The 16,810-nt window shown below is 39.6% G+C and overlaps 1 protein-coding gene across 1 annotated transcript in view; it reads right to left on the minus strand.

Moving 5' to 3' along the window:
* The window catches only part of zanl (zonadhesin, like), a 55,340-nt gene that overhangs the window by 529 nt on the left and 38,001 nt on the right, over positions 1-16,810 (minus strand). The window contains exons 98-122 of the mRNA XM_036597540.1: positions 16,519-16,721; positions 16,221-16,362; positions 15,835-16,091; positions 15,317-15,494; positions 15,021-15,129; positions 14,644-14,738; positions 13,816-13,992; positions 13,268-13,470; positions 12,512-12,656; positions 11,888-12,129; positions 11,489-11,653; positions 11,027-11,154; positions 9,742-10,013; positions 8,895-9,103; positions 8,479-8,623; positions 7,596-7,843; positions 7,293-7,422; positions 6,955-7,156; positions 5,643-5,804; positions 5,245-5,375; positions 3,714-3,916; positions 2,529-2,664; positions 1,284-1,424; positions 1,045-1,138; positions 87-145 (exon numbers count right to left, since the gene is read on the minus strand). Of these exons, the coding sequence (XP_036453433.1) occupies positions 87-145; positions 1,045-1,138; positions 1,284-1,424; positions 2,529-2,664; positions 3,714-3,916; positions 5,245-5,375; positions 5,643-5,804; positions 6,955-7,156; positions 7,293-7,422; positions 7,596-7,843; positions 8,479-8,623; positions 8,895-9,103; positions 9,742-10,013; positions 11,027-11,154; positions 11,489-11,653; positions 11,888-12,129; positions 12,512-12,656; positions 13,268-13,470; positions 13,816-13,992; positions 14,644-14,738; positions 15,021-15,129; positions 15,317-15,494; positions 15,835-16,091; positions 16,221-16,362; positions 16,519-16,721 (4,176 nt within the window). The remainder of the gene's footprint in view (positions 1-86; positions 146-1,044; positions 1,139-1,283; positions 1,425-2,528; positions 2,665-3,713; positions 3,917-5,244; positions 5,376-5,642; positions 5,805-6,954; positions 7,157-7,292; positions 7,423-7,595; positions 7,844-8,478; positions 8,624-8,894; positions 9,104-9,741; positions 10,014-11,026; positions 11,155-11,488; positions 11,654-11,887; positions 12,130-12,511; positions 12,657-13,267; positions 13,471-13,815; positions 13,993-14,643; positions 14,739-15,020; positions 15,130-15,316; positions 15,495-15,834; positions 16,092-16,220; positions 16,363-16,518; positions 16,722-16,810) is intronic.

Consider the following 16,810-nt stretch of genomic DNA (forward strand, 5'->3'; position numbering starts at 1 on the left):
ATCCATTAATGAAATGATGTTTGACAATATTTTCCAGTATAAACAAAACAAATAAACGAACTTCAGTATGAAAAAGTAACGCATACCTGTCTTTTTCAGCTGCAGACTGTGGCTACTAGTAGTATCATAACTGTTTTTCCTGTGCCTAAGGAGAGAATTCACCATTCATAATTACACTCAGGCTTTACACACCGTGCAGTTTGTAGGTCACTGGACGGTGATAGTTTTTGTTTTGTACTATAGCAGAGTGGACTTCAAATGAGACTGACTTTGAGGTTGAACTGAGAAACTCTTTAATTTGAGGTATTTATATGCTGGGTGAACAATGCTGAAATCACAGCATACACAAAACAGTCTAAATTTTCTACTGAAAGTAACTGAACATAATCTTAAATCTGATTGTCATGTTCAGTACTTTGTTGCAAATCCAGAATTTACCCAGCCATTTACATCAACACATCTTTGCTGTCTTCCCTGGTGAAGCTCTGCTTAGTCAATAATGTACATTTCAGTTAGTGTACTATATGCACATTGGGGTTCTGATAATTGCCTTCTTTACATTACATAAATTCACTGTAAAAAAAACCCTACAGTTGCTTTATCTGTTTGCTTTGGGTCATTGTATTGCTGCAAGAAGCAATGACCATTGTAATATTTAATAATATTCATTGATTTTTGAGGGAATTGGTTGGTTCTAAATAGTTTACATTTCAGAATTCACCCTGCTTCTACCATCTGCAGTCAAATCATCAATAAAGACAAATGAGTCAGTTCCACTTGCAGCCACATATCCCCATGCTACCATATTTCACAGATTTGTTTTGATCATGAACAGTTCACTCATGACCTCAACAAGTTAATCTTCTCATAAGACATTATTAGTATATTAGTAAGTACAGTTATTAGTATATTCAATGACAGTTTCTGACATCGTTACAGTATTACATCTATTACAGAAACAGATTTTATAATGTTGACTGTTAGTGTCAATTCTGCACAATATGTATAAATGTAAACACTTTCCTTAAACAATTTCGGGCATACCTGGTTGATTTTTTGCAGAGGCACACGATCAGAGTGACAATAATGATGATGGCAAGTGGTACCAAGACTCCAATCAGAATAATGCTTGTCTTATCTGTTAAAACAGTAGCAGCAGCATGAACATTAGTCCTATAAAACATTATGTTTTTGTAAGAGCTGTTAAAAGCATACAGGATCAATGTTTGAGTTGAGAGGCTAAACCATTTAACACAGGGTGATGAAATAAAAATAAAAATTACCTAGACCTCCTACAGATTCTGTCTTCTCCATCTCACAATTGGTCCCCTCAAAGCCCTCTGGACATACGCAGGAGTAGGCAGTATCTGACGTTTTAACACATGTACCGCCGTTCTCACATGGAGAGCTCAGACACGGGCTCACTGAGAAAAAGAGAGAGAGAGGATTCAGACTTGTGTTATCAGACTTATTCAGACAAACAAGGCATGAAATGGAACTAGGGCTGGACAGTTTGGGGAAAATATCTAATTGCAATTCTTATGACCAATACTGTGACAATAATTCTGACAAAATTGTGGCAAATTAAACTGCAACTGTTTCAAATTAAGATCCAGGCCTGTTTTTTGGGCATAACAACCAGCATATGATTGGTGTCCAAAAAAAAAAAACCCTCATGTATCTCCAAAATGGATAATGTGTGTGTGTATATAAAAGTAATTTTAAAAAGTAAAAAAATGCACTATTTCTATGAAATTTTCAAACAAAGTGAAAGGTGGTTGCTGTGTTCAAAAGATGAACAAACAACTTTTCTGGCCTGAGGCCTGAATGCTGAATGTCGTGCGCCAAACTTCCAGTTAGTTGTGGTTGTGTTTCACATACCCAGCATGTTTGGTGTTTGGTTGCTTCTAATTGGTGTAACTCATCTACAGGCAGTTCACAAGCTCCGTATTAATATATTAAGTTCTTCCAGTTAAAACTTGAGACAATATTGCTGATAATGTAGGCTGTAATTAAAATTGCAGTTCTTGCGATTTGAAATTTACAATCTTTCAAATGCAATTTCCATATGAAAAAAAAACAATCTTTCAGCCCTAAATGGAACTGTGGTTAGACAACAAGCAGCATTATACATCTACCTTATAGGTCCACTACATAGGTGTACAGTTACTGGCTGTAACCCATCTACTGTCATGCACAACTGACACTGACACAGTAGTGTATCAGACACTGCAGTGTTCTTGGAGCTTTTACACAGTGCCACTGTAGGGTCAGCCAAAAATACCAAGCCAAGAATGACTCTGGTCAGAAACTGACCATTCATTAAGTGCCCAAAGATGATTAATGCAAATTCTGCTTGGTAACTAATGGATTACAGTTTCTAAACAAACACCGGCAAGGCTTGCTTTTCTAATAAAATGGCCAATAAGCACCTTCTTAGGGCTCATTTTATGTGAAAAGTTGTAATACTGTATAGTGGAAGTTTTGTAGTATATTACATTGTCAGTGTTTTAAAAGAAGCCACTCACTCTCGTAGCAGTTGCGTCTGGTCTCATAGATGGTGCAGAGTTCTGTGCCACCACAGCCTTTGAGTTCACAAACCGCACCGGTGGGGGTACATTCGCAGCTCTGAGCACAGTCCTCTGTCACAAATGTCTCCTTCAACTGCATGAGAAATACAGAAACTGGATTTAGACACAAGTTGTTCTGATGGTATATACCACAGCGTTCAAAAGTCTAGAGCCACTGTTTTTAACAAAATAAATAAAAAAAAGGCTGATGCCACTACTCTATAGCCTAGCAGATTTCAACTAATTAGCTGAAAGCTTTTAAAAAAGAACACACTTTAGATGTGTTCAAAATGATGAACACATGATAAATAAATAATTCTGGCACTCCAGTACATTATTATTTACCATTTAATAACTTGGAGGTGATTCCAAAAAACACCATTACATAGCATACTTAACAAATCATCTTCTGGCGACTAGTGATTCCAACGTTTTGAATGCAAGTCTATGTAAATACATTCTTATCTCCACTAATTTTTTACATTTCTGTATAATTAAATTTTTAAGACGTAAACAAAGTCATTCAGAGTGGTTTGATGTGACGCACTCAGTTCTAGAGAGACCTACAGAGTCAGCATTGTTCATAGTAATGGTGATGCAAACCAAACAACTGAAGCCTTTAATGCCCTTGAAAGCTCACTCAAGAAAGCTATTACTTGAAATGACAACAAATACATTGCATGATGCCTGAGATGAGAGATTTACGATAATTTTGTGAAGGATTTGGGCTAAACCGTATGTTTTTGAAGGCAGTCATGGTGGAGGGGTATGTCCACAGCATTATAAGGCAAAACTGTCCCCCTATTTTACCATTATCAACATTAAAACTCAGAAGACACATGTAAGTTCACAGATTTGGATAGTAAGTTAAATGACTTTATTTCAGTTTCAGACATTGCGACTTCTGGTTCCTATCACCACCACTGTAAAGAAATTCAAGCTGGTAACTTTCTCTACAAGGAACCATTTCACATCAAACCACTCTGAACGAGTTTGTTGCATCCCAACGGTTGAATTATGTAGAAATTTTGAAAAACTGGAAGAATTCCCCTGACAATAACTGATTACAATGTTAACACATGCAGCCCAGCACACACACACACACACACACACACTCTCACACTAATATAACTAGGAACTCACAGAGTAATAGCGTCCCAGGTAGGTGCATCCACACTCATTGAAAGGAACACACTCGTTGTCACTCATGGTGTATCCAGCAGCACACTGGCATCCCTCTATACATGTGGTCTGCTCACACTCTGAGGGTGCTGCTAGGTCTGCACATGATGCTGGGCATGCAGTCATACAGGTGGTGTAGCTGCTGTTGGCACCACACGCCAGAGCTACACACAAACACACACAATGCAGAGAGAAATGTCAGAGGCCTCGCTGAGCACACATAAATACCAAGCTATGTGTGTGGATGTCACTTGTTAATAAGTTTTTAACTACATGCATACGCTTTTGAATCTGTTTTTTGTAAGATTAACAAATATCCTTTATATACTGTACTATGCCAAGTCTTACAAAGATTTCTACAAAAATTGTTTAAAACCATTTATTTCACCATTAAGTGTGTTTTTGCATGTAAAACAAAACACGAAATTAGAATAGATACAAATAAGCAAATACAGGACAAAGTAACTTTCTTGTTTACAACTAAGTAGTTATTTTCAATGTCTAGACAATTTAAATGTCAGAAAACGTGGCTTTAACGTGTACAAAAGTAATTACTTTTGTTTTATTTTAATGTGTTGTTCATGTTCATATCAGTCAAAGTTTATAAAAATTAAAATACCCATTATTGTTATTAATAGCCTAATAATAAAAACTATAAGTTGCTATAACAGTAAAGGAAAGCCCTGGTCGAGTGACATGTTAACACATCCCCTACTGTTTATTACTGTTTATTTGTTGATTTACTAAAGTTAAGATATTAAGAAAAAAAAATTGGTCTTCGCAGAAGTTCTAGCGCATTTTACTTTTTTTTTCCAATATGTTGGAAAACTCGAAAAACTAGACCTTGTGCACTAAAATTAGCTGAAAAGTGCCATATTAAAGTTTGTTGCCTGTGGAGAATGTGTAAACTTATTTTTACTTTTTCTTGTAGATAATCAACAAAACGTGTAATTTGACTAGGAGTGTTTAAGCTTTCACATCCAACTGTAGGTTAAGAGGATCTGCAGTCTGGAAGGTAAGAGCAGCCTCTCAGTATTCAAGGCTTGTTCTTTCTGAAAATGTGCTCACATGGTGTACTGGTGGTGTGAGAAAATCATTTTAGAAAGCAGCTCTAGCTTGCTTGCCACCACAAACCCCCCCAACACTACCATCAAAGACTGATGGCTACAGGGTGCACACAGTCAATAGTATATTGACACAGGATCTCATAACCATACCTGTGAACTGGTTAGAAAAAGTCCACCACCAGCTCTCCTGATTTAACTCTGTACTAAATGATTACTACAAATAATGCTGGCTTCATTGGGGAGACATTTGGAAATGGTTAAGTGAACATTGACATACATATTGTTTTAATGTTATTTGTATTTATTGTAATATTAGTGTTTTCTGAGTAAATAAACACTTACTTCCCAGATAAATTGCATTTTAAACATTGTTTCCTCTAATGCCTAAAACTTTGGATAGTACTGCATTTGTGTGTACAACATACCACAGCCCAGTTCTTGTCTCCAGTTCCCTAGCTCAACTCCTTGCTCCTGACAATCCAGGGCGTACACAGCATAGTTCTCACAGAGCAGTGTGGGATCGCTCTGCTCTGCACAGAGGTCAAACACACAGTCCCTGCAACAAACACACAGTGTCAGAGCAGCACACATCTGCAGTCAACATAAAGTTAAAACAATGAACATAGCTGACTCCTTTCATGGACAATGAGGGAATCACCCACACACAAATACTTAGGAAAGCGTGCAAGAGTTCAATACGTCAATACGTCAGCAGTGCCAGACTCCTCACATGCACACATGGTAAGATACTCAGTATGGTCCTCATTCCTAAGAGCTGTGTTCTGGTGGAATTTATTACAGTAGAGCACGACACTGTACTCACTCCTGGAACATATCAGGAGCGAGGATGCTGTGACAGGCAGTGAAGGGGCCTTCGGGGTCAGTCAGCGCTCCACACTGCTTCTTCCCGTTCAGCTCAACCAGCTGATCCGCAGAGCAGCCGTCTGTCTCAAAGCCAGAGCCCGGATCTTCCTCCACCTCTCTCCTGAGACAGGATGGGAGGGAGAGAGCATGAGAAGCACACAAAGGGTTTTGTGAGTTTGTGCAGGATATAGAAATGATAAATGACAGTGCAAGGATTACAGTGAAGAAATGGAAGAAAAGGATAGTTAAACATGACTTAAGACTGAGGAATGACCTTTCAGCAAACCCAATTCATCTAGATTTCTATTGTATGGTGTATGTGTGTAGTATTATTCAGTGTAAAGCATAGTTATGTGCAATTCTAATACAATAACTACATGACTTTTTATCAATTAATGCATCTAGTAGGGGCCAAAAGTATGAAATCAAGCAATCATTTTAATCAAAATATATAATTAAGTAAATCTTCCAACAACCAATACAACACAACCACAATTTTCTAAGGGCTTGTAGTAGTTTGTGCTTACTGTAACTTATTTTATGAAAAAAGCACGTGTGGCCTTTGTTGATAAGCGCTCCTTCCATTGACCAGTTTTCAATTATTTACAATGTTGTAAGTGAACAGTTTATTCAGTGGATCAAGCCTTCAGGAGCATGTGAATGTGAGAATCATGTAGATATGATTAGGGCTGCAAGTTTGCAATCTCTGGGTGCAAAACAAATTGAGAATCAGCCATACATGAATGCTGCAGACATTTGCTCAAACCCTTTTTATTCATAGTAACATATTAATAAACATACAGTCATATGCAAAAGTTTGAGCACCAAAATTATGTTTTGTTGATTTTCATTGTGTTAGCAAATCCTGTACAAGTAACAAACTTAAATATGGTCTTTTTCTGCATATTTTAGTGCACAATTTCGATTTACTTGCTAAAGTAACACACTGGGAAAAATAAAGCCTAAAATATAAAATGTGCCACATTTTATGGTTTATGTTAAATTCAGCAAATAAACAGTAATTGCACACAATTGTCTGTAGACAATATTTACTTATCTACACTAAAAAATCTATAAAACGTCTTCTGACCAGGGGCAACCAAACTTGTGCATATAACTGTATCATCATTCATTTCCTCTAGATAAAAAAGTGTTCATATTTAGTTTTTAAAGGTTGATACTTCCAAACTTTTATACCAAACTCCATTTGTAAGGAAATGGGAAGTGTTGGTCGAGTGACTAAATAGCAGTTTTGAAGTGCGCCCACTCACCTGTGCAAGCGAGCGAGTTGTGGCAGGTCTGAGGTACGGAGGGCCTCCCCTTGTCTGTCTGTCACTCTCCAGCTGTCTCCAAACTCGTTAAGGTTGCGAGTGAGGGTGCCATCAGGTTTCATGTACTCGTTGTTGGTGCGACGGTCATAGTTCCCACACAGGCCGCGCACATACGTCCTGTAGGTGCTTGGAAGAATCACCTCTGTACAGAGAAAAAAAGCAGTTTGTGCTGACATGGCTAAGGTGTCTAGTTGTTGTGTATGTGCACACTGTGCATGTGACTGGGTTGACATGTCTAGACCCACAAATGGCTTCATAAGTCTCTATCATTCATTCACCTCCTTGCATGTTGCCATCAAAGCGCACTGTAAGCCCAAAGTCAGTGGAGAGCTGAAGGTAGCGTGAATTCAAGGTGATCTTGATACCCTGCCTGGGACTTAAGGGAGGGAAAACTCGCTCGCCATCAACCTGGGGAAGGGGAAAAATGGGCCAGACGTAAGCATCTTGAACAAAATATTAACTATTATGATTAATGCAGGGGGCCAAACATTAGTACAATACTGTAGTAGTTGTAACATTGTATGTGTCATTCTACTGCATGCATGTGAAGTACATTTCCCAGAAATCCAGCATTTCCTTACCTGGAGAGCCCTCTTCTGTAGCATGCGAACACTGATGCCATACACATCCACATACACCTCGTGCAGGAAGGAAATGCGGCTGTTGCCCCCTCTGCGGGCATTCTTGCCTCTGACAGTGAGGGGCGTGAGGGAGCTGGGCAGATCATGATCCCTTGTTAGGATGTATGTGTGTGGGCCCTGGTAGTGATGGTTGAATTTGTCAAAGGTGCGGTAGTGTGGGTCTCCAGAAATGATGCACTTGTCAAAACCTATAAATTAGAAGGAGAGAAAAAAGCAGAGAGGATACATTTATGGAAAACTGTTTCAGAGATATGTAGCATACAGTCATACATTATATTTTCCTAGAATTTACAAATATATATGGCTAGGCTAGATTTTTCTAGTGTGGCAGACTTATTATGATATAAGCACAGACACTTGTCACAGGAACTGTAAAACTGTAAATGATTTAAACTACTAACTCTGACATTAATAAACTATTTTGATATGACTAGACACTTGAGTGGATTGATATGTCATAAGGCAGCAAAAGAGAGAGTTTAAGGAAAAGAGAGAGCTAGACTGAGACACAGAGCGTTTGGAAATTAGATCTCATGGATATCTCATGTAAATACAACAAATCTGTCTTATTTGCTATGTAAATATGCAAATACATATAGTTTTATTTCCACTTTCTTATACTTTAACTTGTGTCTATTTTTATTTCAAATTTTTTTTTCTGCTTAGTATATGTAAATTTATGTGAAATGATATGTCTTGCTACTGAAACACTGCAGTCTCCCTTCAGGATCAATAAAGTTCTTTCTATGTATCTATGTATCTGTCTATCTGTCTATCTATCTATCCATCTATCCATCTATCTATGTTAGTGATTGTGACGCACTCTCAGGTTTGCAGTAGCGCTCTCCATCTTTATCCAGTGCACAGATGGAGCTGGAGCTACACTGGAAGTCAATGCAGGTCAGCACTCCTCCCAGACTGCACGTGCACTTCTGATCACAGTGCTCTGTCACCCACGAATCTCCAACCTGCAAAACACACCAGGATTACCACCATCGATGATGCAGTGTCTTGAATGCAGAGGAAATAAGCAGTGTTACAAATGCTTTGAAATAACTGTTTTGTGTCTGCAATGCACAAAGAACACCCCACTTTCTAATGAGTAGTTTATATGGAATTTCCTTTTACGCTGAATGGGAGGCAAACACAGACCTGAGGTGAAGGAAGAAGCTGAGACAGAGTAACTAAGTGTACAAACATTCAGATTTGAATTTTGTCCTTGTTTGACTTCCAACTTACATCATGGTACTGTCCTTTACTGTCTACACATCCACAGTTGGAGAGCGATACACACTTGCCGTCACTCAGCACAAAGCCTGCATCGCACTGGCAGCCCTCCACACAGCCATTGGGTGGAAGGGGGCAGAAGATTGGAAAGAGGTCAGCACATGTGGGGGGGCAGGGGGGCGTGCAGTCCGAGTAGTGGCTGTTTGGAGGACAGGGGAGAGCTGCAGGCGAAGACAAAAAAGAGTAGCCTCAGTACGACATGTTGCTCCTTGTTGGGGGCAGTTCACAGCTTATGGAGTGGTCGTGGCTAGGTCTCAGAAGACCGGTCACAGCAATTCAGATAAACGCCCTCTTCCACGACTCGCCCCAATTGTGAAAATGTGCCAACAGTCAAAAGCAAAAAAAATTTTTGCAAAAAATGTATCAGCAACATTGGCAAATAAAAAAGAAATAATCAAAGCAAAGACTGGAAAAATGAGTTTGAAATTTCTAGCAAAAAGAGTGAAAAAAATCTTTTTACAGAGTTTTAACTCTCGTTCATTTAGCATTTTAATACTGAATATTTTGCTTGTGGATTTATTTAAAACTTTTGGCACAAAATTAATTAAGTTTACTCCTCAAAGTAAAGCACTATCACGTGAATGGCACTCAATAAATATAAGTTATTATTATTAGTAAAAGTATTATTATTCTTATTTTATTATAAGATGTATATTGTGTTATTCTCTTACTCATCAGCAAGGCATTTAAGAAAACACAAATTTGGAACTAAAATAATAAGAGGTGATTTTCACAGGTCAATGAAGTAGGAAGGCTCTTTTTAAGCTATTGTAGCTACAGATTTTTTTAGGTCACTCACGGCAAAAGGTGGTGTTTCTCCAGCTGATGGTGACACCGGCACTCTGGCAGGCCTGAGCGTAAGCCTCCACATTGTCACACAGTGTGGACTGCATGCCATTGTATTCGCACATGTCGTAGATGCAGTTCCCCAGGAAGGGCTCAGGTGGAATCAGCGAGTGGCAGGGCTTGAAGCGGTCCGAGAGGATAACGCTGGCACACTGAGCCCTGATCGCTTCCTCTTCCTGAGCCGTGCAGTTAGGGTGGACATCTGGGCGCAAGTCTGGCTGGCATCTATGAAGACAGCAATAGAGTGAGTCACAAAATGAAAAAGATGAGGAATAAAATAAAGCTGTAGAAGACACAACGGGCTTGTTGTTATTGTAGCTTATTTTTCAAAGGGTAACATGCACTACAATTGTTTTTTTTCTAGAGAGCCACAGTGGGGGTTTTGTCCATAGGGCACATTTTTTTCCTGTGTATGCTAAACATGTTCGACCTGACCCTAAAAGTAGACTCCCTCTTTCACAGAGGTTTGCTGGCACAGCTGTTACTTTCATTTCCCTTACATTGCTTTAAATGTATCTGCCTCGTACATAATTAATCACCTTCTAACCACCTGCAGGTCTGGCTTTTTGATTATCTCCCTAGTGTCTGATGCATCTCTAATGAGGGAATGGAGGACGATCAAGCCGTTTTCACAAAGCGCTTCAGACTAAAGCCCCACTTGGACAGCAGGGTGAAATGTGCAAACCAAATGCATTTTTTCTCTGATCCCAGTGCCCTTGTCGGTTTAGATATTCTATTGGCAGGTGATTCTTTGCTGAAAATAGCTTGCCTGAATATTAATTTTGTCCAAGTGGGGATAGGAAGATCTAGTTAGAGGGATCTGCTAGTTAGAATTGTAAAAAAAAAGAACAGGTCTAATGTGAAAAAAAAAATCAGACTGGACTATCAGCATAAACGAAGTGGACGTGCAATTTCGGAGTCATTTTCGCTTTGGGTATTTTGTAACTAACACTTAATCTAATCTGATCCAATCCCTTGTATTACATGTATTCCTTGTACCATGTTATTTTGTACTACACTGTGTTGTACACTGTTTTCTACCTAACACATTGTATTGTACTGTGCTGCTGTTTTCTATAGTGTTGTGTGGAAGTGAGGAGTGTAGGGTCGTTTTGGTTTATCTCTAGTGGGAACCTGGCCAGTGACCCTTTATCCAGAATCAAAGGTTTAATACTTGAGTAAACTGATTTTGTCTGACTCCTTTAGTCACTGTATCACTACAGAATTCAGGCACTCACCCTGGGTCACTGTCACCCTCTGCTTTCCAGCTGTCACCCAACTCTATGACATCTTTAGCTGGCTGGCCATTAGGCATCAAATTGTCATCACTGGAATTACCGTTGTAATTACCGCACATACCACACACCTGCAAAATGCATGCAAGAGAGACGGAATGTGAGTGAGTGAGAGGAAGGAGGAGCATTTATTCTTGGTTACAAATGGCTATAACTGACTGACACAGAAACGGCTACCTTCTGCACTTTTTTGCTTGTTTTAATAAAATCTGGCAACTCTACTTTCCCAATTAGTGACTAGACTCATGATGTATATTTAATGTGTTTATTTAGTTGAATACAAGAAACCAATATATCACTATAAACTCCATATATTTACTTACTGTAGCCCTTTTAAAACCCTTTTTAAATGATAATATGGACAGTACTGAATGTTAATTGCATTCCACCAGTCTGTGTTCTCACCTTGTTGAAATAATCTCCAGGTACAGTGATCTCTATGTGGTGAACTCCATCAAACTGGACAATCAGGCCAAAATCAGTGGCCAGCACACTGTTGACTCCGCTGGTAAACACCTGGGCCTTGGCTGCAGGAATGTCCATAGGGGTGCGGATCCTTTGTCCATCCAGCTAGAGAAGTGAGAATACATGATGAACAAAACGTCCTTTGGACTTTGCAAACTGTGAAAAGTGCACTCTTTCTTTTTATCCATGTGTAACATTGTTGTGGTTCATAATTAGCTGTAACGTATTCAAAACAATATTACATTGTAGATGCCCTTTAAAAATTCTTGCAAAACATTTTGACTCATCCATTTCATATTCATCCCTCTTTCCAATCACGTTTTTGGGTCAGCCTCTCACCAGTACTCTCTTGCTTTTGCTGAGTGTGATGTTGGCTCCGGGCAGGTAGACGGTGACAGAGCGGACGTAGGAGGCCTCGGGCAGGCCACGTTCCTCATTCTTGGCAATGATGGTAAAGGGTGTCACCATGGAGCTGTCGCAAATGTCCACCAGTGTGTAGGTACATGTGCCCATGTACGTGTGCATGATCCCATCAAAGGTGTAGTAATGAGGATCGCCGGCTATGTGGCAAATTCCCACTCCTGTACACACAAACACACTGGAGGTTTTCACAAATATTCTTCAAAGCATTCTTCCTCACCTATGGAATGTTGTCGATTTAGTATCAGAGTTATTCTTAAATCTTTTTTTGCCAAAGCTGGACTTGTTTCAAACACTATATTTAAAGCACTTTCCTTTAGTACAGTGTTCTCATATTATGATATTGATACATGTGTTTTGACAAGAAAATCTTAGCATTTGGAATGAATGTAACTGATGTAACTCCTACTGATAGAAAGCAGTTTAAAACTGGTTCTGAAATACCTTGGTATTAGGGTTTCACACTGTTTGCGGAATATGTAAAACTGTAGTATGACTGGGGTTGGTCCCAATATATTGTACTGTAACTGGAGGAGTTCATACCTGTATCCACACAGCCAAGTTGTCCCTCGTTGACCTTGCACTCTTGTGCAGGGCTGCATCTCCATGCTTCACATGTCACATTGTTAAAAGGAGAGCACACACAGCGCTCAGAACAGTCGTCCTTAGTAAACCAGCTATCTCCCACCTAAAGAGCATACAAACACAAAAAATGGCACATTATGTAAACAGAAGCTGGTTAGCATGTATGTGCACACCAGCTTCTATTCTAACACACACACACACACACACACACACACATATATATATGCTGTGCAAAAGTCAGAGGTATTAAAGGAAAATTAGTGAAATGGAGCTCTCATAACAATTAACTGACATTAATGACTCTAATACTGAATTGTAGAGGTGTGGAAAAATATCCCCCCAGATTTCTTTGAAAAACTGAAAGCAGGTCTCTTAAAACAGAATGGAAGCTGTAATAAAGGCAAAGTGTGGACACAATAAATGAAAAAACGTGATATTATAGTTAGTTCTTGTGGTTTCTGTGTAATTTTCTGTTTCTGTTTCTCTTTTTTTTCTGATGCTGAAAATGACCAGTTTGTACATAATTACAGGTTGACTAGAAAGAAAATAAATGAAGGGTGGTCTCTGACTTTTGCACAGCACCGTTTATATAAACAAATAAACAGGCCATTAGCAGAGCATCAGGAAGATATCTGGTTATTTTAAACATGAGTGTCTTATTTTCTCCTGCAGACACAAACAATGCCAAAGTAAGATCATTAACAGCTCACGTACGGGTCTGTAGTTGCTGTCCTTGTCCGTACATCCACACTGACTGAAGGGCACACACTTGTCTCCACTGAGTATCAGTCCTTCATCACACACACACCCTTCCACGCATGGCTCTGTGCACGTGCCAGCTGAGCCTGGATCCTGACAGCTGGGAGGGCACGCAGTACCACAGTACTCATAGTGACTGTCAACGGGGCATTTCAGGGCTGAGAGACAAAGAAAGACAGAGGAATACGGGGAGAGAGTGGGAAATAAGAATGCAATAAAACATTAAATAGTCCAGAGTAGCAGAGAGTAAGGAAGAGGTGCGCAATGGCAGAAGAAGAAAAAACTCCTAATTATACACAAGAACTACAGCAGCACATGTTTTTGCTCCTTACATCACCTTCCTGAAGCAACATAGTTGTAAGTACCAAAGGCCTCTTTTAAAGCCTGCAATATTCTTATAAAGTGCACCACGGCACTGCAGGTCTCAGACTTAAAGAAGATGTAAAGAATGCCTGAAAGGCGCTCACGTACTTGCAAAACACACCATTTAAAGAAACACTTACGACAGAAGGTGTTGTTCCTCCAGTTGATGGGCACCCCAGCTTGGGCACACAAGGTAGCATAGGTCTCAACAGCCTGGCAGAGTGCCACGGCAGACCCATCTGTGCCACACTGGTCAAACACGCAGTTCTCAAAATATGGAGTGGGTGGCACAACTTCATGGCATTCTTTAAAGATTCCTGAGGGGAAAGGAGAAAGGGTCCATCAGATGGCACAGTCTCTAGGAATGTAGATCTGTGAAGCTTTGTCTGAGAGGATTCCACAATGGACTATTACCCTATTACGGGTGTATACATGTAGACACATGTCCTGACACAAGGCCTGACAAATATATTGGTAAGCCATAAATATCAGCAACTTGCACTATTATCAGTGTTGGCCAATAATACTGCATGTAATTAGCACCTTTATTTGGATCACAGCACTAAACATCTGGACTCCTGATGCACGGACAAAACCTCACCTTTGGCATGAGAATATGTTGTAACACACACAAAAAACTATTTAATGAATAAAAAAATAAGAAAAAGAAGATGTGATAAACAGAAACCAAAGGTGTAATGCATTCTGGGTAGCTCCACCCCCAAATAATATAATATATTCAATAATAATGTATTATAGTGATTGATAACTGACAATCATATCCAACACTAAGACACTGTTTAAATATACTGTAGTAATAAAATCTAAAATTTAAAAATAAAATTATCGGCAGATAAAAAAGCTCCCTAAAATCGGTATCGGACTCAACATTTTCATATTGGTCAGTCCCTAAAATACTGCAGGGTTGGTCTTGGTTACTGACTGTGTGTGTTTGTGTGTTTCCTCACCATTAGGGTCAGTAATCATTCCACAGCTGGTGGGTTTTTGTGCCTCACTTTCAATATTTTTATCACATTCAACGTCTCCACCTCCATGTGTGCAACTAAAAATGAGATAAGATACGACAAAATTTATTTCAAATGTCAAAACAAAAAAAAAAAGAAAAATGGTTATCAGTTGTGTATGAAGATCACTGAATAAACAGCAAGTTTGACCCAACATGTTTCTACCTTCAGGCAGGTATTATTTGCTAGTCTGTCCCATATTCCATCTAATCATTGGACATGTACCAATATACATCCAAGCTGCTTTCTAAATGGTTTAATACTGCAATTATACATCCTAGTCCTGCCTTTCTTACACTGCGATTGGTAATGGCACTCACTCAGGTCTCTCGTCAGGCACCTGCCAGCTCTCCCCTAGCTCATTGGTGCTGTCTGTGGGCTTGCCATCTGACATGATGTTGTCATCATCTGGGTTATTGTTGTAGTTTCCTTTGAGATTGGTGGAGTAATGTGATGGTTAAGTACATAGCTTAAGATGTTGAATGCAATGAAACAACAGCAGTTGTGAATGTACTGGCCATGAATAACCTCAATGGCAATGAAATGAAATAATGAATAATCACTTATTGATTATTTTATTAAGATTGTTTAATTTCAGTCTCAGAGCACTACATACCACACATTCCACACAGCAGGCCTTTGTAAGATGAAGGAAGGCTGACATCAGCATGGTGATTGCCATCAAAGCGGACACGCAGGCCGAAGTTAGTCTCTAGCACCACAAACTTCCCACTGAGGAAGACCTTAACTCCATTCAGGAGAGTGACAGGCACAGTCACCTGAACGCCATTCACCTGCAAGAGTGAAGTAACATGGTGGAGATGTAGATGTAGATCTGTCCACATGCAACATTGTAGTATTTCAACAATAGCTATGAACAGCCACCCAAACTGGGCATTAACACCTGAAAATATGATAAAATATGCAGTCTCGGTAACTTAGCTTTACACTTTTCCAGGACCTAACTAATATTTCCAGGACACTGTACTAGCTTTCTTATTCTTCAGTTGCTTTCCATGACTGAAAACTAGTCTTTAAACTTCCAGGTTTTCTTGGATATGTGGGAACCCTGTCAAATTGAATTTGATTCAATTGAAAATTCAATTCTTTACTTTTTAAAACTACAACTCTCACCTGGACTTTACGGCCCTTGTCAAGGATAATCTTCATGCCATAAACATTGACAATGACTGTTTTCACGTAGGACACTTTCTTGTTATTGCCTCTGTGTTCGTTCTGGGTGTCGACAGTGAAGTACGGCACACCAGTGGTCTCATTGCAGGGCTTGGTGAGGGTGTAAGAGCAGGCACCCATGAAATGATGGACCTTCTTATCAAAAGAGGTGTAGTGAGGGTCCCCAGAGACAGAGCAGATTCCTGGACCTGTAGGTTCTGTAAGAAAACAAACAGGATCTTCTTAAACTGAGCTATCTTTAGTGCCAATGTATTTATAAGCTGATGAGTTAAGTTACACGGCACACAAACAGTGTTGTATCAGAGAACTGTAGATGTTTGTTGTACCGTTCGGTTTGCAGATGTACTCTCCATCTTGCAGAACACAGCTCTCTGTAGGGAGGCAGCTGGTGTTGTAGCACTGGATAATGCCTCCAGACAGACACAAACACTGCTGCTCACAGCCCTCCAGATACCAGCTCTCATTTACCTAAACCACACAAAAATACACAAGAACTGAGTATTTGCATGAATATAAATTAACTGTACTGTTGCTTATTTACTGTGTCAATCTACATAAACCTGTTTGTGAGTCTCAAATTGTCAATATTTTCTATTTTCTGACAGAGGTGTGTGTGACACTCACAGGGTGGTAGGAGCTTTCAGTGTCCACACAGCCACAGTCTTTGAGAGGAACACACTTGTCATTACTCAGGACAAAGCCGGGGTCACATTCACAGCCTTCAACACACTTCTCTCCGCAGCCAGGGGGTCCGCTCACACCTACACACGTCTCTGGACAAGAACTCACACATGTGGAATAGTGGCTGTTCGGGGGACAAACCAGAGCTGTAGAGAAAAAATTACATAACATTTAACATAACAAGGCAAGGGATGAAGTTTGAAATATGTCAAACATTTTTCATTCTTCAAGTTTG

Source organism: Colossoma macropomum, unplaced genomic scaffold (genome assembly GCF_904425465.1).
Source record: "Colossoma macropomum unplaced genomic scaffold, Colossoma_macropomum, whole genome shotgun sequence".
In the NCBI taxonomy this organism is placed as follows: domain Eukaryota; kingdom Metazoa; phylum Chordata; class Actinopteri; order Characiformes; family Serrasalmidae; genus Colossoma; species Colossoma macropomum.